This window comes from Myotis nattereri (assembly GCF_964212035.1).
Source record: "Myotis nattereri genome assembly, chromosome: 5".
Lineage (NCBI taxonomy): Eukaryota > Metazoa > Chordata > Mammalia > Chiroptera > Vespertilionidae > Myotis > Myotis nattereri.
This window is the reverse complement of record NC_138080.1, coordinates 109,387,405-109,409,219: the sequence shown is the minus strand read 5'-3', so window position 1 is coordinate 109,409,219 and position 21,815 is coordinate 109,387,405. Positions and strand designations below refer to the sequence as shown.

The following is a 21,815-nucleotide window of genomic DNA, read 5'->3' as shown; positions in this document are numbered from 1 at the left end:
GTCCTCGGTAGGGAGACCAGTTTGGCGCTGGCCTGCCCCCGACGCTTTTCAGGCTGATCCTGCTCCCAAGCTCGGCTCCCTGGGCTCTAGAGTGGTCTCGCGGGAGCTCTCGCGGTTCCCCCTGCCCGCCGTCCCGTCCTCCCCCCTCCAGGTTTAGCAGGTGGCGCGGCCCGGGGCGGGGCCTGCGGGGCGGGGCCTGTGGGCGAGGGCGGGGCCTCGGCGGCGGACGGACCCGAGTGGATGAGCTGCGTGCGGAAGGGTTCCCGTGTCTGTGCAGGTCGGCGGGATCGGGACCTCGGGCGAAGGCCCGCGTTTACACGGGGGCCCCCACCCCCACCCCCGCCTCGCCCAGGCCCCACACGCAGGTGCACACCCGGCTCGGGAGGGACTCAGACGCGCTGACCCCGGACTGAGCCGCACTTGTGCACATAGCTGCCCCGGAAGGGGCGGGACTATCGCAGGTGCACACCCGGCTCGTACCCGCACCCCATCTCTGGCCCGCCTGCAGCCTAGGTGAGCATCATGCTCTTACCCTCTCACCAGAGTCCACGGTTGGCAGCTTGGAGCTCCGACCTAAGGCCTCGTGGTTTACAGCAGACGGACTCCCTCCCAGGCACCCCCCCCCTTCCCCCCCGGGCTGAGGCTTTGCATGGGTGCCTGCATCACCCCAGGGCCGGGATCATTGCGACCCGCCCGCCGTCTGGCAGCCCTGGGCCCTGAGCAGGCAGGGGGGCTGCTTGCGACTAGGGCTGGTGCGGGCCGGGCCCGACCTTTACTTTGCAGGACCCCCGGCCTCGTCATGGACCCCGAGTGCGCCCAGCTGCTCCCGGCTCTCTGTGCGGCCCTGGCAGACCCCAGGCAGCCCGTGGCAGATGACACCTGCTTGGAGAAGTTGCTGGACTGGTTTAAAACCCTAACTGAAGCAGGTAAGGGGCGCTGTTCTTGACTTTCCCCAGAGGCCAGAGGGTGCACAGGGCCCCCCTGTCCTGGAGGAGGGGTCCCCATCTGGTCAGTGTCCTTCCCTCACATCCTGAAGACCCCCCTGGCTACTTGGGGTCACATCAGGGTGAGGAAGTGATCAGGGCACGAGAGCTGCAGCTTGAAGTTTACCGATTCCAGCCCGATTCAGGCCTCCGCAGTTGTGTCCGTAATAGGTGGCTGCCGAGGGCGAGGGCACACGCATTTTCCTGTTCTCGATGCATTTTTTTAAAAAAATATATTTTATTGATTTTTTTCAGAGAGGAAGGGAGAGAGATAGAGAGCTAGAAACATCGACGAGAGAGAAACATCGATGTGGTTGCCTCCTGCACATGCCCGCCCGGGGCTGGGCATCAAACCTGCAGCCCAGGCATTCCTTGACCGGGAATCGAACCCAAGACTCTTCCGTGCAAGGCTGACATTAACCACTGAGCATACCAGCCAGGGGCATAACACATATTCTTTATATAAAATTTCCACCACATGCCCAGCTGGTGGCTCAGTGGTTGAACATCGACCAGTGAACCAGGAGGTCAGGGTTCGATTCCCGGTCAGGGCACGTGCCCAGGTTGTGGGCTCGATCCCCAGTGTGGGGGGGTGCAGGAAGCAGCTGATCAGTGATTCTCTCTCATCATGGATGTTTCCATCCCTCTCTCTCCCTTCCTCTCTGAAATCAGTAGAGATATATTAAAACTTCAGCAACACAAAGGAGCAAAGAGGAAAATTAAACCAGTCACCTTTTTATTTCCTGCCGGCCATTTTCCTAACACGAAGCTGTATCTACAATAATAAAAGCAAAATATGCTAATTAGACCGGACGACCTTCCGGATGAAGCCGGGCTGTGAGGGAAGCCCGGATCCCGGGTGCCAGAGGGAAGCCAGGGCCGGCAGCCGGGGGAAGGAGGGCCTGCTCTTGCACGAGTTTCATGCATCGGGCCTCTAGTGTTTCTTATAAAAACGAGGTCCCACCATCGTACAGTTTGGGGTCTTGCCGTTTCTAATTACGTCTCCATCGTAAGGTGATCCTGTCTCTAACGGTTCGTCGCTGTAAACGGTGCCACAATTCTCCGACACTGCCTTCTGCTGTTTCCCCTTAGTCAGTCTCTTACCCGCTTTTGGGTGGAACGGCGAGGCCTTTCTTGTTTTCTCCTACACGCGCTCCTCTGACCGGCCTCCGCCCGCCCGCCCTCCCGCAGGCTGCCCTGGGCGGTGAGTGCTTCTGCTGTGAGGCAGTTCCAGGGGTTTCATACTTTCCACGATGATTGTTTTCTTCGGCCACAAATTCTTTAAAGGGGTGTCTTTTAGATGCAAAACATGGGTTTCTTTCCGTCTTCCCTGTTGATCGCTCACTTATTTCATTGGAGGTAGACGGTGTCTGTCTCACATCTGTTGAGGTCTGATGGAGGCGTTGCACGGGGCGTTTTTTCGAATGTTCTGTAGCGTCTGCCGCATGTGCTGTGTTCCGCTGTGTGCAGAGTCCTCCCTGGTGGCCTCGCTCGTAAGCCACATTATTTATTTAAATATACCTTTATTGAATTGAGAGGGAAAGGGAGAAGGGGAGAGAGACAGAAAAGAGAATCATTGATTGGCTGCCTCCTGCACGCCCCCTACTGCAGATCAAGCCCACAACTCAGGCATGTGCCCTTAACAGGAATCGAACCCGGGACCCTTCAGTCCGCAGGCTGATGCTCTATCCATTGAGCCAAACGAGCTAGGGCTGTAGTCACAGTTTAAAAAATAGTTTTCACCCGCTATCCTGAGATGTACTAATTGATTCACCATGAAGCTGACGCATTTAAAGTGGACACTTCAGTGGCTTTTAGTGCATTTACAGGGCTGTGCAGCCATCGCCACAACCTCATTTTGCAACATTTTTCTCCCCAAAGAGGCCTGGTGCCCAGGAGCCCCACCCCCCACCCCCAGAGCGGGCACTCGCTTTCCCTGTGTTCTGTCTACGAGCTCCACGCCTGTTCCTTCATTCACGTGTTTGTTGTTCTTCTCGTTTTGCGTGGCTGTTTCTGCGAGGCGTGTGAGCATCTTACGCTGAGATTGTGGGCCCGGCATTTTCTTGGGGAATTCTTTTCCCTTCAGGAGCCTTGGCGTGGGGAGCGAGCAGGCTGGCGGGTCCGTCGCCTCTGAAATGGCTCCTTCTGAAGCCCCGAGGGCTCTGTGTTGAAGCCGCTTTTTACGGTAGAAGATGCGGCCTGTCCCTCCGCCCTCAGCCCGCAGGTCCCGTGCCAGCAGCGCGGCCTGTGGTCTGCACGGGACCTAAGCAGCCTGTTAACACCGGGGACCGGTTCCGTCTGCTCCCTGTTGTGTCTGAACCTGCTCTCGCCACGTCCTTTTACGTTTCCGTCTTTGCTCCTTTCCCTCCTCGTCCTGCCTCCACGGCGGATAAGCTTTCGGATTTGTCGCCCTTCCTTCCGGCTTTGAAGTTGTGGTCCCACGCCTGTTCCTGAGTGGCCACCCTCCAGCCGTTAGCATCTCTGCGTCCGAGGGTCTTCGGTTCCTCCGGGCAGCACGATCCCTGGGCCCTTGTCTGGTGTTTGGAGCCAACCCCAGCCCTGACAGCAGTGCCTGTAGATTTGCCCGGTCTGTGGCTGCCCTTCTTGCTGCCCCCTCTTCCTCGCCCTGTCCGTGCCCTTCTCCCCGAAGCTCAGTGTGCGGAGTCCTCGCAGTGGGCCCTCCTTGGGACCCGCCTTCCCGTCCGTGAATGGCGCGGGCGCGAGGTGAGGGTAGGCGCTGCGGTGCGGGGTCGGCAGGAATGGCCTGCTGTGCTTCCGGCACCACGTTCGCTCAGTTTAAGAAAAGTGTCCACGTGGGAGGGGACAATGGTCCTGCTGGAACTCGCATCTCTTTCATAATCGGCCGGTCAGGCTTCGGCCCCTGCGCTTCCTGTCTGCGCCCTCGACCTGCGTGAGGTGTTGGCCTCCTCGTTTGTTCCCTGCGTTAAGGCAGCGGCTCTCCACCTTCTGGCCCTTTAAATACAGCTCCTCCTGTTGTGACCCAACCATACAGTATTTTCGTGGCTACTTCATCACTGTCATGCTGCTCCTGTTAGGAATCGTCATGTAAATATCTGATACGCAGGATGGTCTTCGGCGACCCCTGTGAAAGGGCCGTTCGACCGCCAAAGGGGTCGCCACCCACAGGTTGAGAACCGCTGAGTTAAGTGATGGGTCCTTTGCGGCCGCGACTGTAAACGTGTCCTCCCGTTAGCTGCTCCATCTAAAGGCCCGAGGGGGTGGGAGCTGCTGGCTGGGAGAGCAGCCCTCGGGCGCGTGGCTGTGCGGTGACGGCCCCGCGGCCCTTGTCCAGGGTCCAGCCTGCAGCTGCTGCAGGACAGCCCCTGCCTGGTGGAGCTGCTGCTGCAGGTGCCGAAGGCCCCGGGCCTGAGTCCCCGCGTCCTCGCCTTCTCGCTCCGCCTGGCGGGCCTGCTCGCTGCCCAGGAGGACTGCTTCCAGTTCCTGCAGGTGAGCCTGTCCTCCTGTCGCCCGCCGTCTGCCCCGGCAGGTGCCGGAAGCAGGGGTGGCTGTCACACCCCACGTCTCCGCAGTGGCTTGTCTTGTAAGGGGTTTGCATGGGGCCGGGGACAGCCTGACCCCCCGGGCGTGTGGGGACATCCAGGTGGGGACAGCTGGGGGTGGGTGTGCCCTGATGGCCCCCCAGGCCGGGGCCAGGAGACCAGGGGGTCCTTAAGCCAGGATGTCCTGGCAGAGGTGGGCCCGTGGAGGTGCCGCTGGGGGTGCCGCTCTGGGGGGATCCCTGAAATGAACCATAGGATGGACGAGCCTTTGTTTACGGCTCCCAGGAGCCAGCTGCCCAGGGCACTCCCTCTCCTTCCAGCAGGGGGAGTTGCTGCCTGGGCTCTTCGGGGAGGCGGGCCCCCTCGGCGGAGCGGCCTGGACGGCGCCCACTGTGCGCAGCGGCTGGATCCAGGGCCTGCGCTCGCTGGCCCAGCACCCCAGCGCCCTGCACTTCCTGGCCGACCTCGGTGAGTGCCTCCCCGCTCGCCATGCCGCTGCTGCGAGGCCCCCGAGAGACCTCTGCACCCGCCCGCGGGCGGCGGGAGGGGTGTCGGGCTGTGTGAGGCGCCCTGGGGTGACCAGGGCTGGAGGCCCTCGAGAGTGGGAGCGCCCTTGCCACGGCTGAGAGCCGGCGGGCGGCTTGGGAACCAGCTAGGAGGGCCGGGGGCGCTGTGGGTTAATGCCCGGCAGTGTCCGGTGCTGACCGGTGACGCTCAGCTTGGGCTCTTGGGCTCCGGAGCAGAGGACGCTGGGCCTCCGCTGGCCCCTCGGCTATGGGCGCCAGCTCTCCCCGAGGTGCTGCCGCGGCTGAGGGAGCTGCGTGGTGTGGGTTCCCACGGTCCCCCGTCTCGCTGAGCCGTCTCCCCCCCAGGTGCCCTGGACACCGTGGTCTCCCTGCAGGGAGACTCCAGCCTGTTCGTGGCCTCGGCGGCCGGGCAGCTCCTGGCGCACCTCCTGGGCCTGTCTCTGCGGGGCCAGGCCGAGGGCTCCCCCGGCCCCCAGGTGTGCGCCTGGCCGGCCAGTGCCCAGAGGATCGTGGGCCACATCGAGGAGTCCCTGTGCTCCCCCGCTGCCCCGCGGGTCACGCAGGCCCTCAACGTCCTGACCACCACGTTCGGGCACTGCCACCAGCTGTGGACGCAGGTGCTCTGGGCGCGGCTGAGTCCCCTGGCGGCCTGTCTGCTCGAGAAGGACCCCGTGCCAGCCGCACACTCGCTGGTGGACCTCCTCCTCAGCGCGGCTCGGTCAGCCCCGGGTCAGGAGGGGGGCAGAGGGGCGCTGGTTTTCCCGGGAGCCTCAGGGCGGCTGATAGGCCGGGAGTAGAGCGGTCACCGGAGGGTCTGGACGCCTGCGCCCCTGGAGGGACCTGCGTCTCCGCTGGGCACAGCAGCTGTGGGCATGGCAGCCCCGCTGGGCACCGCGTGGCCTCGGGGGAGGGCAGGACTCACGTCTCTTGCTGGGTCCTTCTCTGCAGGTCCCCCGCGCTGAGCTCCGACCGCAGCCGGTGGGAGACGGTGGCACAGGCTCTGGGCCGCCTGAGCCCGGCACACGCAGGGCCCCTGGCTCTGGGGCTCCTGACGCTGCAGGACTGGTGAGTGCGCGCTCCTGGGGGGCGGGCGGGGCCTCGCTGTCCATGGTCTGAGCAGCACTGTCCAGGCCGTGGGCATGTCCTAGCTGCCTCCACTGCCCCCACCCGCCAAGGGCCTGGTTACCTGTCGAGGTGCATGTGGGGAAGCTGCCTCTCAGGGCGTGTCCAGGTGCTGGCACCGCCCCTCTGCCCCCGCCCGACTGGGCCGCTCGCCCGGGTGGGAGCAGCGCTCACCGCACCCTCCGTCCTCAGTCCCCAGGCCCTGAGCGCCCAGGCCTTCGCCGTCCTCCTCCAGCCCCTGGCCTGCGTCCTGAAGGCTGCCACGCAGGCCCCCGGGCCCCCAGGTACCGCTGGGCAGGCAGACCCACGTGGGGGGACGGACCTCGGTCAGGGAGGCTGGCGGGCAGCGGGCACCACCCCAACCAGGGGTGAAGGACGGGACGGGCCACCCAGCTCTGCTGCTCCTGTCCTCTTGTCCCCACCCCAGTCAGTGGGTGCGTCGCCCCAGTGGGCGCCACGGTGGCACAGAGCAGCCGCCTCGCCCGCCCGGCTGGGCTCTGGGACTTGCCACTTGGGCCTCATGACGGGTTGGGGTGGAGAAGGACCAGGGTGCCCTGCGGGCTGTCGGGCGTAGAGAGGAGCTCCCGACGCAGGAGCCGCTCCAGGATGGGCAGCGGACGGCGGGGCCTCGACCTGGGGAGCCCGGGGCCAGGCTCAGGCCCAGCCTGGTCGGCTGAGGTCACCTGATGAGCCCCTGCTTGGAACCTCCCTCCTAGTCGCTGGCGTGGCGGTGGCCGGGGGTTGGTGACCGGTGGCGAGGCCTGTGCGGCCCGCAGGACCCCGCTGACGGGACCTGTTTCTGGTCGCCCGCAGGCTTGCCGGCCGGGCCCGAGGGTGACCCGGTGGTGGCAGACGCGCTCCTGTCCTCCCGGTCGGCCTGCGTGGGCCTCCTGTGCCAGACCCTGGCCCACCTGGAGCTGCTGCAGCCCCTGGTAGGTGTGGCCCTGGCCTGCGTCCCCAGGGCAGCAGGCAGCAGCCTCAGCTGCGCTGACCCCCCTCCTCCTGCAGCCCCAGCGCCCCGCACCCTGGCCCCAGGCGCCCCTGCTGGGGGCCGCGGTGACGGTCCTGCGGTTCTGCAATGGCTCAGCGGTGCCCGCCTCCGGCTCTGACGTGGGGGGCCGCCTCTGTGCCATCCTGGCCGGCTGTGTCCGCGTCCAGCGAGCGGCCCTTGGCTTCCTGGGGGCGCTGTCTGCGGACACAGGTGAGCGAGGATGCTGCTTGCGCGGCTCAGCTTGAGCAGGTCCCACAGGCCGCCCTTCCCTCGCTGCTCAGGACGCTCTGGGCCTGTTGTCTTAGGGCGGGGGAGGGGCCCTCCCTGTGCTGGATTCTGGGAGCCCCGGGCGGGCGGGCGGGAGGTGGGGGTTCCACCCACCACGTCTGTCCCAGGGCCCCCCGAGCTGGTGACGCAGGTGTTTGCCGTCCTCCTGGATTACCTCCAGAGCCCCGACTCCAGCCCCACGGTACAGGCTGGGGTGCAGGCCTGGGGGTGGGGGAGGGGCGAGGGAGGGGCGCCCTGCAGGCCTCTGAGCAGGCCAGTCGCTTCCCAAGGGAGTTTCCAGGGGCAGGCGACTGCGGGTTCTTCTGGGCCTGGCGAGGCGGAATGGGCGCTGGGCGTTGGGCGCTGGGCAGGGAGGCAGGAGGGGCGGGCTTCGCACGGTTCTCGCGGGAGAGGTGGCCCAGAGCCGGGGACCCTGTGCCGGTGCCTGGTGTTCCCTGCAGACGCACCGTTCTCATAGCCCGCGGCTGAGCTGGGCCCGGGGGGGGCTCAGTGACTTCCACACTTGCCCTGAGCGGCAGTGGGAGTGGGCGAGGCCCCAGGTCCCTGGGCTTGAGGCAGAGGCGCCCTGTAGTCTCGTGTCTTGGGCAGAAATTGCGTGTCCCCAGGAGTGAAGTCCTGACGAGGCTGCCTCTGCTCTCCCCTCTCTCATCTGGAGGCCCCTTCTGCTTCCTGAAGCTTGGGCTCCTGGAGACGGGCCCAGTGTGCCCTCCCACAGCCCATCTGACCCCCAGGGCAGGGGCCGGGCAGGGGCACGGGGTGGGCGGGGCAGGGTCTCCCCTCCCGGCCTGCAGCCCCGCCCTCCCCAGGTTCTGAAGAAGGCCTTCCAGGCTACACTGCGGTGGCTCCTGAGCGCCCGCACGCCCCCGGGCTGCTGCGACCTGGACCCCCCCACCCAGCTGCTCCTCAGAGGTAACCCGGCCTCCCGCAGGCCACCCTGGGGAGCCGCAGGGCTGGGCGGGTCTGGGGGGCCGGGAGGGGGCAGGCAGGCGCGGGCCACTCTGACCCCCCTCCCGCCCCAGAGCTTCTCCCTGTGCTGCAGAGGCGCCTGTGCAGCCCCTGCTGGGAGGTGAGGGACTCGGGCCTCGAGTTCCTGACCCAGGTGGTCGGACACTGGGCAGGTGAGTGCAGGCGGCGGGGGGAGGGCGGGGGGAGGGCGGGGGGAGGGCGGGCCCTGTGGTGGCACCTACACTGGTCACCCTGGCTGGCTTTGGAGCCTGGACCAGCGAGGCTGCAGGGTCAGCTCTGGGTCACAGCGGCTGTGGCGCTCGCACCCTCAGGACAGGCCGGCTTCAGACACGCGCTTCTGGCTTCCGAGGTGCCCCAGCTCGCACAGCAGCTCCTGCAGGACCCTGAGAGCTACGTCCGAGCCAGCGCGGTGACCGCCGTGGGGCAGCTCTCCAGCCGAGGGCTGCCCGCCACACCCGCCGGCCCTGACCACCCGGGAGGCCCGCAGGTAGGCGGCGGCAGGGCCTGGGACCTGCCGAGCGGGGCAGCCTGGGGCAGGGCTCTGTCTGGCCCCCCCGGGTCTCCCCCTCAGCTCCCAGCACCCCATCGCATGGATGTGGCCCCCCTCCCCGGTTAACAGATGAGCACATATGGGGCTAGGGCACGTGCTCAGCCTGAGGCCTGTGGGCGGGTTCTGGGGGCTCTCCCTGCACCCCGCGTGAGCGCTCGCCCCCCGACCCTCCCACGCCTCCTGTCCTGCAGAAGAGCCTGCTTCCGGAGCTGCTGCACGTGCTGGCCGCGGACTCGGAGGGCTTCCCCCGCAGGGCGGCCATGCAGGTCTTCACCCAGTGGCTGCGGGACGGCCACGCCGAGGTGGCCGAGGACACGGAGCGCTTTGTGGCCCGGGTGCTCCAGGCGGCCAGCCGGGACCTGGACTGGGAGGTCCGGGCCCAGGGCCTGGAGCTGGCGCGGGTGTTCCTGGAGCAGACGCTGGGCCAGCCCGGCTCCTGCTGTCCCTATGCCGTGGCCGCCCCGGAGGCCACCGCCCCTGGCCGTGTGGCCCAGGCCCTGCGGGCCGCCTGCCACGTGCAGCTCGTCGAGTTCGCCTTCCGCGCTCTGTTTGACTATGACCGGCCCGTGGCCCAGAAGTCCTGTGACCTCCTCCTCTTCCTGCGGGACCAGGCTGCCCCCTGGGACAGCCTGCAGGAGGCGGGGGGCAGCCCCGACGTGGCCTCCGTGGAGGCCGCCCTGCGGAGGTGGCGGGCAGGCGAGCAGGGCCAGCCCCTGGGGCCCCTGGAGCCCGAGGCCGTGCTGGCCGTCCTGCGGTCCATGGACCTGGAGGGCCTCCGGGGGGCACTGGCCGAGAGCAGTGACCACGTGGAGAGGAACCCCCAGTCGCTCCTGCAGGACATGCTGGCCACCGTGGGCATCCTGGGCGACAACGAGGCCGACTGCTACTGAGCCGCCCGCAGCGACCTCCCTGTCCCCCAGCGACCTCCCTGCCCTGTCCCTCTGCTGCTGGGCCCTGTCCCTCCCTCAGGCCTGGGCCCAGCTCGGCCGGCTGCACAGGGACCCTCGGGAGCCAGGCCTGGGAAGACCAGCGGGCCAGTCACGTGTTTGGAAGTGTTATTAAATGGCTTATTTTCTACTAAAAATCAGTACCGGTGGCAGGCCGCTGAGTCAGTGCCCTAAGACGCCGGCCAGGTGAGGCTTGGAGGAGGGACGAGGAGGGACCTCCTGTGGCAGCCTCCTCCCTCTGGTCTGCGGGTGTGTCCTTGGGCCCCGGGGCCTCTGGGATAACCAAGGGTCAGAGCATGCAGCGCGGCCTGGACACGGCCTGGTGTTGGGCCCTGGCTCCTCATGATAGTGGCCCCGATCCAACCACGGCCGGGCTTCAGCCTCCACCCCCAGGATCGCCCTGAGCGTGTAGAGACTCGGCTCACGGCCTCCCCCGGGCAGATGGCACTGCCGTGGTCACATCTGGGGAGCTGAGGTCCAGGCTGGCCAAGCAGGTGCCTTTCGGAACCGGGCAGGCCCGGCTGCCCTTCCCTCCCAGCGTGAGCGCCCAGTGCTCAGGCAGGATCAGAGGAGAAGGGTCCGGCGACACTCGGAGATGACTGGACCCGGAGGAAACACTGTGACGGGGACGCAGCAGGAGGGTGCGTGGGGGCTCAGCCTCGCGTGCTCACGCTGGGGATATCCACAGGTCAGTGACCTTTCACCTTCGGAAAACCGGGAAACGAGCAAATGTAGAGGAAAAGAAATAATAAAAGAGCAGAAGTCAAACTGGAAACGGGAAACCAAGAGAGCATATCTAAACCACACGCTTGGTTCTTTGACCAGCAGATCGAGGCATTGGTAAGCCTTTAGCCACGCCGAGGAGCCGGCAGGCATCACCAGGGTGGGAAACGGAAGGGGCCAGCACCCGGCCCACGGACACGGGGAGGGGAGTGAATGCGGTGAGCACCCTATGCCCACGGCTTTGATGACCGAGATGAACGGACAGTCGGCCGAGACCCACACAGAAGGAGCTGGTTTAACAGACCTGTTGCTGCTAACGGGATGGGATTAACATTCCAAATCAGAGCCCCCAGCCGAGACAGTTCCCTGGTGAATTCCACCAGACGGCTGCGGTCACCCATTCTCTGCAGTTGCTTCTGGAGGCAGAACTGGGCTGTTTCCTGACGCACTCGCGGAAGCCAGCATCACCCTCACACCAAGTCCAGACGGTCGGTCCCAGAAAGGGAGGCCTCCCTCATGAACACAGACGTCAAATCCCCGACAAAATGCGGAATCCAGCGACCTGTCAGTCGATTCCCTGTCCTGACCAAGTGGGTTTAGCTCAGGCAGGCAGGGCCGGCTCAACCTCCCGTGGTCACATCCGCCACGACAGTCCCGGCTCAGGCTCGGGTCACGTGGCACATGTGGCCGCGATGACGGGTGCAGAGGCCGAGGGTGGGAGGGGGAGCAGTCGGGCCACCTGCTGCCGCTGCACAGCCCCTCGCAGTGCCGTCTGCGGGGCCGGGCTTCTTGTCTCTGGGACACGCTCCCGGCTGTGCAGTGGGCTGAACTCTGACCCCTTCCCACCCTCAGAGCACAGCCCTTCGGTGTCCAGTTTAAGGTGGGGGGCCTTCCATACACCCCGACTTGGGCAGGTCTGGCCCGACTTCTGTCCCCTGACTCCCTGAGGTCACTCAGGCCACATCCTGGCCATCCGGCCTCACCCAGGGCGCTCAGGGTCCCGGGGGCTGCGCTGGGCAGCAGGAGTCCAGGCTGCAAGGACAGCAGTGGCTGCCCCTTCAGGTCACGTGCCCTGAACGCGGCCACCTGCTGGGCCTGAGGCGCTGCCACTGGCTGCGTCCTGCGGGGGGCGCTCGGCCTGGTCCTGGGCTTCCAGCTCAGAGAGGGACAGGGTGAGCCGCCCCGCTGGTGGCGCCCAGGCCGGGAGGGGGCGGTGTGAGCGGACTGCACTGTGGCCCCGGGTGCCGAGCCCGGGCGGAGTGTCCAGCCCCCCAGGTCTTACTGCAGCCTGAGCCTGGAGCCTGGGGCAGGCAGCGTGGGGAGAAGGAGGGACGGGAGGCGGCTGTCCGCCCGTCTGTCCACAAGGGCCGGTTCACAGGGTGCTGCTCGGTGCAGGGCCCTGACCTGGCGCTCGCGGCCTCACCCGGGGTCTGCGTCACGAAGGCTCCCTCTCCCGTGGTGGCGATGGCGTGGTCCCCCGTGTGGCCTTGCTCTGCGCGGCGCACTGCCCCCCAGGGAGGGCAGCCCCAACAGCCCCACAGGCAGGCGCTCCCGTCCCCCAGCCCGCGAGGCCGTGCTGCCCTCTGCCGGCGGCGTGAGGCACCGCAGGGGCATCATATCCCCAGTAAATTGTAAAATCTCAGCGTCCCGCCCCCCACACCCCCGCCCCCCACACCCCCTCCCCCCAGGGCCTGGAGCCCGCGGTGTGGGCGGAGCCTGGCCGCAGGGCCCGCCTCCAGGAGGCGGTGCTGGTTTTCCGGACGGGCTGCGGGAGGCGTGTCCACGTCTAGTAAGACCCACCCGGGCCCACGGAGGATGAGGTGCGCCCAGCGCAGGGGAGATGCCGGTCCGCTGCTGGAGGGGCCACGGCCCCTGCGACCTAATCTGACCGCTTCGCCTTTCCTTCTGCAGAAGGTCGCTGCTGGAACGGGGCGAGGTCAGAGGGCATTTGAATGAAAACTTGGCTTAGGCTTAGGGTTTTGCGTGCCCACCGCCTCTTTCTGAGAGAGGTGTCCCCCAGCAGCCAGAGCTGACCGCCTTTCTGGGGGCCACAGGCGTGCTCCCACGTGGCCCTTGCTAATACCGGCCCTGGGACATCTGATTCAGCCTTTCCTGGGAGGAAATAAATCTCCAAAAGGGCTTAAAGAAAACAATCAGCACCGGCTTAGCCACCGGCTAATGTTACAGCTCCGCGTCCAGTGACGGCCACCGAGTTCAAAGGAGCGGCCACGGCGCTCGGGCGCAGCGCGCACAGAAGGGCCCGCCCGGCCACGCAGCGGCTCTGCAGACCCGATGGGCCGGGCGGCTGCTGGAACCCCTCCCCGGGGAGAATGGCATTTCTCCTGCAGACACTGCCGGGAGCAGGCCTGTCTCCATCCGTCCCTGGGCGTTGGCCACCATCAGCCCTGAGTCTACAGGCGCCCACCGGGCGATGCCCTGCTGTGGCCCAGGAGGCCCCGCTGGCCTGGGGGCTGCTGAGCAGCCTGGTTGGCACCGACCCTGAGCTCTGGGTCTTTCTTAGGGAAGCACCTGCCAGTCTGAGCAGGAAGGAGGCCCCAGGTGGGAGATGCAGCCGGCTCCTGGCAGCCGCTCGGCCCTGCCCGGCCTGGTCCTGACACCTCCCCCAGACTCTGGAGGTCCCAGCGGCCGGGTGGGTGGCCAGCCTCGGGCGAAGGTGCCAACCTAAACAGGCCCCACCTGCCGGCTTGGAGGCCCTGTTTGCATAGAGAGGGCGAGTCCCAGCAGGAATATTTTTATCCCAAGGCCGGGAGGAGCAGGGCTTCCCTGGGGAGGCACAGGAACCCCAGTGGGGGCCCGGGAGCCAGCACAGGCCTGGTCTCTGCACTGCCCCGTCCCCCTCCCCCCGGCCCTCGGGTCCTAGTGGAGCTGGATTAGTCCTGGCTCCAGTGGGGCCACTGAGCACAGAGGAACCCACTGCAAGGAAACCAGCTTATGGCCAGTGTATGGCCCTCGGAATGAGGGCCGGGAAAGCTCATCCTGGGAACGAGCCAGGAAAGGCCTCCGCTTCGCCAAGCTGCGCGTGAAGAGCGGCCGAAAGCCCCGTAAACCAGGGAGAAACGGCCAGCAGCCCCCCGGCCTGAGCACCTTGATTAACGAGAACCCGGAATAACAGGTTTATTTTTAGACCAGCTTCTTGGGCAGAGAGGCAAATGAAAACAAGCCGCAGGGGCTATTTTAAAAAGCAGTTCCCAAGAAACGTCCACTCCGTGTCCACCCAGTTCCTCGCTGTGATGAAGGCCAGGCGGCCCAGGGCCGGCTCAGCAGAGGCGCCCGAACGCAGTGTCCACTCCTCGGCCCGAGGAGTGGCCCCCGGAGGGCCCGCAAGGCCGGCTGTGTCCCCCCGCCCCCGACTCCCCACAGGACGCCAGGCTCTCAACCAGAAACCAAGTCGGCTGGTCCCATGTGAGGCCATCACCTGAGCACTTGAATCCACTGTGTCGTGTGGAGCTGGGCCAGGCCTGGCATCCCGGGCTCTCGGCCCGTCCCCTGGGGCCCCTCTGCCCCCGCAGGCCCTGCCACCCTGGCTCCTGGCCTCCAGACACCACTCACATCTCAAGCACATCTCTCCTGCACGCATCCTCCACCGTACCAGCTTCTGCCCAGAGCACAGCGTCACCGTCACCTCAGCGAGGCCACCGCGGCGTCCCTGTGGGCTCCCGGACACTCGGCACCGCGCTGTTCTCCCCGTGTGTCCGTGTGTCCGGTCTCTCAGTGGCCCGTGGTCAGTGGGGCCTGGTCCTAACACCTGGGGGCACACTCACCTGCCAACAGGAGGCCAGAGAGCAGGAGCCTCCGGGCGGCCTCGGTGCGTCTGGAGCCCACACATCCCTCTCCCCTGCGCTTATAGCAACAACGGCGACCCAGCCTCCTGGTCCTCACCACCTGCCTCAGGTCACACCTGTCTGAAATGAGAGTCGAGTGTAGGCCTCCACCGGCCCAGCCGGGCACGGGAGGAGCTGCTGGGGCCGGGAAAGCAGGTGGCCGGGGCAGCTGGGCGGGAAGGCACCATGGCCACCTCCCTCCACGGCTGCTCCCGCCTCAGTCTGTCGGGGGAAGCGGCCAGCTCGCGACAGCCTCTCGCCCTCGTTCCACAGCGGATCCCACACAGCCGGCTGTCACCTGCTGGGGGCGTCGCGCCACGCCTGCCCGTTGGAGGCTGTGCCTGGAGGCCTTCGTTCCCAGCAGCACCTGTGCCAGCCGCCCGTGCGTGGAGTGAAACTGTGATCACCACAGTGAGCCCGCAAGCACACCAGCATCAGCGCCCTGGTCTGAATTTTTGGGTCTGAAATTAAACTTAATGTTGGTTTTGAGTGCTGAGTGGTTTTCTTTTTTTTAAAAAAATGTACTTTTATTGATTTCAGAGGAAGAGAGAAACATCCATGATGGAGAGAATCATGAATTGGCTGCCTCCTGCAGGCCCCACACTGGGGGTGGAGCCTGCAACCGGGGCAGGTGCCCTGAGCGGAAATCGAACCGTGGCCCCTGGTTTTCAGGCAGATGCTCAACCCCTGAGCACGCGGGCCGGGCCCAGCGGCATTCTCCACTGAGCAAAGGGAAACTAAGGATTTATTTTAATAAACTCCGAGAGCCCGGAGGTGGTCCCACGGCAAACCAGACGCTCGCAGCCGTGCGATTCGCAGCCGTGCTGATCCGGTGCGAAGGGCCGCCTGGAGCCCACGTGGACACCGTCCTCACGGCGCTCTCACCCGCGGGCGTCACAGCCACGCCGAGGGCCCTGCTTCCAGACCAGCGCCTGCTCCGGGAGTTCATAACCCGACCCACAAGGCAAGAGACGCACAGGAGTGCTGCCGTTGCAAAGCCGTCACCCAGCATCTCCGAAACGATCTCTGCAAACAGAGCCGTTAAAACCTGAGCAACCCCCACGTGTGGACAGCGTAAGCGGGAGGAACACGTCTTCTTTGAGGAAGTTTATTGTTACATTTTTGCAATAATAGATGAGGCACCACTATCTCCTGCTCCTCTGGCATCTCAATACAAAAGACAATATTCAAGGGTGACAGTGAAATTAAGATAAAAAATTACAAAAGCCGCGGCTTCCGAGACAAGGACTAGTCTATGTGTAGAAAGTTGTAAATGGTTTAGTTCAGCCTCACAAACAGGACCTTCTCCGGTCAGGCGCCTCCCAGGACTCAGAGCAGCGCCTGGACGTCCTCCTCGGCTGGGGACACCCGGGCGCAGCGAGAAGCCCACAGGGGCGAGGGGTGGCCGAGCTGGTCGGGGTCCTGGCCTCCGGGCCATCCTGCCCCGCTCACCGCGGTCACAGTCCCTCACACTCATGAACGTGAGGAGCCAACGGGTCAGCCTGGCTAGAGGCAAAGCGCTCAGGACCTGAGGGGGTGGGGGCCAGGACCCAGCCGCCGCTCCTGAGCCCCGATTCCCGGTCGGGGAGGACCAGCCTGCTCCTCACACCTGAGACCCGGCGCCCCGTCACCGAAGGCGAGCCGACCTCAGACCTGCCTGCCCGAGCTGCCCTGTGCTCCTCCCCTCCAGGCCACACGGCCGGTCCTGGGCCGCAGACTCAGCTGGTGGAGAGCCGCAGCGGCAGCCCCCAAACAGCACCCTCTCACCAGAGCCGACCCTCAGCGCGTCTCCTCACTGAACACAGTGACAGGTGACTCAGCCCCTGCCCCAGGCCCACGGCGGCCGGGCCTGCTGACATGGAGCCGAGGGAGGCGCAAAGGGACACAGGAGGGGCCCAGGGTGGCCTTGGGACAGGGGCCCGGGACGTGACGAGGCCAGTGAGTTCTGCTGCCGGCTAGCCAGGGAGCGCTTTCCTTTTCTCTCAAGTGCTAGGTGAGCCCTACCCCCGAGAACCGCAGTGGAGGGACCCGCACGGGCAGTGAAGGCAATGCACCGTACGGTGTGGCACCGGTGGGGGTGGGCCTCCACGGGGCCCGCGGCTCCCGCCCCCCGAGCTGGGAGCACGTGGTGTGGAATCCTAGAGGCAGAGCCTGGACAGGCCCCGATGCAGGCGGCCTGAGAAGGGACCGGCTGTGAGAGGCACTGGGGTGGCGGCCGTCTGCAGGCCCCAGGTTGGTGTGGGGCCGGGGCTTCCTGAGGCCAGTGTCTGCGGTGCACAGGCCGCGTGCAGGACACGGGCTGCGCTCACCCTGCAGCTCCCGAAGCTGCGGACAGGAAGCCGGGCTGTGCCACAGCAGCCACCGCAGGCACAGGGCACATGGAGGGGCATCACCTGCAGGGGGTGTCTGCGGGGGAGGGGGTGTCTGCGGGGGAGGGGTGGCAGGGCAGGGCGGCCGGGAGTGATGAGCACCGCCGGGCGCTGTGTGGAGGGACAAGCCCTGTCCATGTGACGGGCCAGGCGACAGCAGGAGGACAGCGCCCCGGGCATTAAGGCACGACAGGCCGGAGCCCACCCGCCCCCAAGGCTGGGCTCTGGGACGGGGCACAGGAGCTTTAAAAGGCAATTCGGTTCCTCTGGGCCGCCTACCGCGAGGCAGGGCTCCGGGTGCAGGGAGGCCTGCGGGTCAGAGGGCGGGCGGGCGGTCTGTGCTGGCGGCAGAGACGCGCACGCCCCTGCGCGCACACGCACGCGGACACACACGGGGCGCGGGCGCGCGCACCGCTCGGAGCGGCGTGGCGTCTGTGGAAAGCCGCGCGGCCCGACAGCGGTCACCGGCGGCTCGGAGCTCAGTAGTGCACCTTCCCGGATTCAGTAGCTCGTGGCGGCCGCGGTCCCCGCCGTGGTGGCCCGCAGCGCCGGCGGCCGGGGGGGCCTCACTGCAGCATGATGTCCTTGAGGTTCTCCTGCAGGATGGTGTCCTTGACGGCGTGGAAGACGAAGCGGATGTTCTCGGTGTCGATGGCCGTGGTGAAGTGGTGGAACAGCGCCTTGCTGCGGTTGCGGCGCCGGCGGTCGAAGCACTGCACCAGGTAGCGCTGCACGTCCTCCAGCCGCTGCGGGTCGCCGCGGAAGTCGGGGAAGTGCTTGCTGATGCTGACGCTGCGCACCTTCTCCACCAGCAGGTCCATCTTGTTGAGGAAGAGGATGATGGACACGTTGACGAAGAGCTTGTTGTTGACGATGGTCTCGAAGATGTTCATGGACTCCAGCAGCCGGTTGGTGCGCCGGTCCTCCATGAGCACCTGGTCGTACTCGCTGGAGGACACCATGAACAGGATGGACGTGATCCCGTCAAAGCACTGGAACCACTTCTGCCGCTGGGACCGCTGGCCGCCCACGTCCACCATCTTGAAGGGGATCTTCTTGATCACGAAGTCGTGCTCCACGATGCCCTTGGTGGCCTTCCTGGCCAGCAGGATGTCCTGCTTGCTGGGGAAGTAGTTCTGCAAGACAGGGGGGCAGGAGCTTAGGGAAGGGGGAGGAGAGCTTAGGGAGGGGGAGGAGAGCTTAGGGAGGGGGGAGGAGAGGTTAGGGAGGGGGGAGGAGAGGTTAGGGAGGCGGAGGAGAGCTTAGGGAGGGGGAGGAGAGCTTAGGGAGGGGGAGGAGAGCTTAGGGAGGGGGAGGAGAGCTTAGGGAGTGGGAGGAGAGCTTAGGGAGGGGGAGGAGAGCTTAGGGAGGGGGAGGAGAGTTTAGGGAGTGGGAGGAGAGCTTAGGGAAGTGGGAGGAGAGGTTAGGGAGGGGGAGGAGAGGTTAGGGAGGGGGAGGAGAGCTTAGGGAAGGGGGAGGAGAGCTTAGGGAGGGCAGGGAACAGGGGCCGGGAGGAGAGACAGTCCCAGGGGCTTGGAGAAGTCGCACCAAATACCAAAGGCCACACTGGCTGGTAGAACAGGAGCGGTGCTGGGACCAGCGGGCTGGGGGCCGCCGCCTGAGGGGTCCCGGGCGGGGCAGGTACCGGGGACACCTTGCCTTCTGTCTTCACCTCAGGAACAAGCCGTCTACTTTTGTTTCTGCGCCACAGCTACCGTTTACTCCCCTAACTTCCAGAGCAAATGCATCCCAAGCCTCGCTGGGAACCAGCACACTCCAGGGTGTTCCTGGATGGGAGCTTCAGGGCTTTAGCCGCAGGCAGGCGGGCGTGGGAAGTCTCAGGGCCCGGAGTCACCCCTTTGCGACCCACGTGACCCCGAGGTGGGTGCTCAGGCTGCAGTCTCCCCAAACACAACAGGGACAGCAACGCCTCAGGACCAGCCACCAATCCGCAGGGCAGACGGGACCCCGCAGGGAGAGACACTCCTGGCACGTCAGCGAGGGAGAGAGAAGCCGGAGCGAGAAGCCGCAGGGGAAGCGGTCTGAGTGAGGGACCTGCCGCGTGGGCTTGTGAGGGTGCTGACTGGCGGCGGGAGTGGCGGCGTCTACACGGACACGCCGCGAGAAGCCGGGAAGGCCCCGGCCGCTGGCGTTAGGAATGGCTGCCGTTTTCCGGGAGCAACGGTGGTGTGTGGCTTTGATTTCTGAAGTCTTACCTTTCAGAGACAGGCTCTGGGGTATTATCAGTGAAATACTGTAACGATGGGCATGTTCCTGGGAGGGGTGGGGCTGACAGAACAAGACCGATCACAAGGGATCACTGTTCAACCTGGGGTTTCACGGACTTTTTTTTTTAAGCAGCTTTCTTTTTAAAATTACTTAATTAGTTAGCTGTTGTTGTGAATCCTCACCTGAGGATCTTTCCCCCCTAATTTTTAGAGAGAGTGGAAGGGGGAGAGACAGAGAGAGGGAAAGATCGCTTTGAAAGAGACACATCGATGGGTGGCCTAATGCCAGAGCCTGCAACTGAGGTACGTGCCCTTGACCAGAATCAAACCTGGGACCCTCGAGTCCGCAGGCCGACGCTCTGCTGAGCCAGACCAGCCAGGGCTCATTAACTGTGTTGGTACATGTTTGAATCTTCCACAATAAAACGTTACAAAGCCCGCCTCCCCGACGGGGCCTGGGCGAAGGGATTCGGCAGAAACACCGCCTCCCGTGTGAGTCAGCAGGACTGGCGGTCTATGGACAGGAGTGGAGTGCCCTCACGGGAACGGGTGGCCCTTCCCAGCACGGCCGTGGCTTCGTCCTCTCCACGGCCACCGGGCGCAGCGCCGGCTCCTCAGTCCAGCGAGGCCCCAGCCGCCGGAGCTGCGCTGCCCTCCAGCCGCGGGCGGGTCTGTACTCACCAGCTGGCCGATCCGGTCCAGGTTGTCCAGGAAGTACTTCACCGACTCGCCCTGTCGCGGAGGAAGAACAGCCCGAGCTCAGTGTCGGCTGCGGAACCCAGCCCGGCCGACAGGAGAGCTCGCCAGGGCGATGTGCTGGGCCACCGGGGCAGGGGCACCGCGGGCACGAGGCGCATCTGGAGGAAGCGATCGGCGAAAAGCACCACACGTTTCCCTGAGGAGGACGGCGGGAGTGCACGCCCCACAGGGATGCCCACTGTGAGAGGTCACTGGAGCCCAGCTCTCGCGGCCGAGGGCTCTCGCGGCCCAGGACTCTCGCGGCCCAGGGCTCTCGCGGCCCAGGACTCTCGCGGCCGAGGGCTCTCGCGGCCCAGGACTCTCGCGGCCGAGGGCTCTCGCGGCCCAGGACTCTCATGGCCCAGGGCTCTCAGGGCCGAGGACTCTGGCATTTTGCAGGCCCAGGGCTCTCGCGGCCGAGGACTCTCACGGCCCAGGGCTCTGCTCCTTCACTGAGGCTCTGCAGGAGGCGGCTGCGCCTTGGGAAAAGCAAGGGGCACGACCCGCACCCGCGGCAGCACCATCGAGACCTCGGAGGGAACGAGTGGGAGGAGCGAGGTCACGCCGAGCTGTGGCTCATAAAGAGGAAAAGGAGCCGGAGTACAGGACCCAGCTCTGACGGATCTTCCCCCCTGGTCCCAGCGGGCCCAGGGGAAGCACCCAGAGTCCACTTCCTTTCGGGAAGGGCCAGCCTCCCGCTCTACAGCAAGGCCGCTGGCTGACTTGTCTGAGGGTGGGACAGTCTTCCTGCTGGAGCACAGAGCACAGAGCATGCTGAGCAGATGCAGGCCCCCCCCCCCCCCCCCCGCCCATGCCAGGAGGCTGTGGGCGCTGACTGGGACCGTCCGCTCTGGGAGGCGAGCGGCCAGCATGGAAAGGCACCCGCAGCTCCAGGGAGAAAGACACCTCCCCTTCGGCAGCCGCCTCCGCCACGTGACTGCGGGCACTCCCCTCCCGCACGCAGTCCTGGCAGCGGGGAAGCCAGGATCCGGGACTCGGAGGCAGTGTGTCCGCCCGCTGCTGTCCGTGTTCTTGCTTTGTCTGCACCCCCTGCCTCTCCCACGCGGACAGGAATCAGCTGTGAGGGAAAGAGCTGCGGAGCCCCCACCAAACCTGCCTGTTGCCCTCCTTCCCCGAGATCCCTTCTCCCTCACCTCCTGCCGGCGCGCAGGCCCGTCGGCGCTTACAATGGAGACTGCCGAGCCTCCCACGGGAAGCGTGAGCCCCTGGCCGCCACTCGGGCCAGCACGACAGAACTGGCATTAGTCTCACCTCGGTGACTGTCTGCTAAAGCAAACCCCAGGTTAGCTGGCGGATAGAACAGCACCCAGAGTCCCCACGACAACATGTGTCATGTCCAGGATGCCACCCAGAATCACTCACTATGTGGAGAGCCAGGAAAATGGCACTTATCCTCAAGGAAAAAACAGCCACAGACAGCAACTCAAATAACCCAGATACTGGGATTGCCAGACAAAGGCTTTAAAGCAGCTGTCGTAATTATGTTCAACTAGGGAATATGCTTATAATGGATAAAGGCATAAAAATCTTAGCAGGTACACAGGAAATACAAAGAGCGCCAAGTAGAAATTGTAGAAGTTAAATGTACAGATTCTAAAAGAAAAAAATTAGTGGACGGACTTAAGAGACTGGAGATGACACAGAAGGAATTCATGAGCTTGGAGATGAAAAGATCCACAAAGCAGACAGCAGCTGTGGCGTCCGTGGGGCAACAGCAGAGGGTCTTACACCGTAACTGGAACCCAGTAGGAGAGGGAGAGCCGGGCAGGAAGGATGCCTTTTGTAAAAAAAGCCCAACACCTTCCTAACCTGGTAAAAGATATAAGTTTACAGATTTCAAGAAGCTACAAATTCCAAACACAGTGAATGTGGAGAAAGCCGTGCTCGGGACGCGCTTCGAGGTGGAAACCTCACTGTCCGGTCTCGTCCTCACGGGAAACGCTGAGCCAGCTGAACGAAGTTTTGAATTTCAATGATACCAACACGGACTCTTTTCAGA

General features: G+C 65.1%; 2 protein-coding genes across 4 annotated transcripts in view; one reads left to right on the top strand and one right to left on the bottom strand.

Annotated features, from left to right (window-relative positions):
- The first annotated feature begins 228 nt into the window (after positions 1-228).
- BRAT1 (BRCA1 associated ATM activator 1) lies at positions 229-10,035 on the top strand. 2 transcript variants are annotated; one of them, XM_081091897.1, is made up of 14 exons: positions 229-513; positions 784-926; positions 4,297-4,451; positions 4,825-4,972; positions 5,377-5,749; positions 5,980-6,096; positions 6,346-6,437; positions 6,967-7,085; positions 7,162-7,354; positions 7,540-7,613; positions 8,239-8,341; positions 8,452-8,550; positions 8,710-8,885; positions 9,140-10,035. In XM_081091897.1, exons 2-14 carry the CDS (start codon positions 800-802, stop codon positions 9,836-9,838), a joined length of 2,475 nt encoding a protein of 824 aa, XP_080948023.1. In that variant the 5' UTR covers positions 229-513; positions 784-799; the 3' UTR covers positions 9,839-10,035. The 2 variants fall into 2 exon arrangements, with proteins under 2 accessions (XP_080948023.1, XP_080948024.1); XM_081091898.1 differs by having other exon boundaries at positions 235-277.
- Positions 10,036-15,560: 5,525 nt separating this feature from the next.
- GNA12 (G protein subunit alpha 12) overlaps positions 15,561-21,815 on the bottom strand; it is a 42,327-nt gene continuing 36,072 nt past the window's right edge. For both annotated transcript variants that reach the window (XM_081091714.1, XM_081091715.1), the window contains 2 exons: positions 19,739-19,789; positions 15,561-17,965 (listed from right to left, as the gene is read on the bottom strand). In XM_081091714.1, the coding sequence (XP_080947840.1) occupies positions 17,396-17,965; positions 19,739-19,789 (621 nt within the window). In that variant the 3' untranslated portion in view covers positions 15,561-17,395. The remainder of the gene's footprint in view (positions 17,966-19,738; positions 19,790-21,815) is intronic.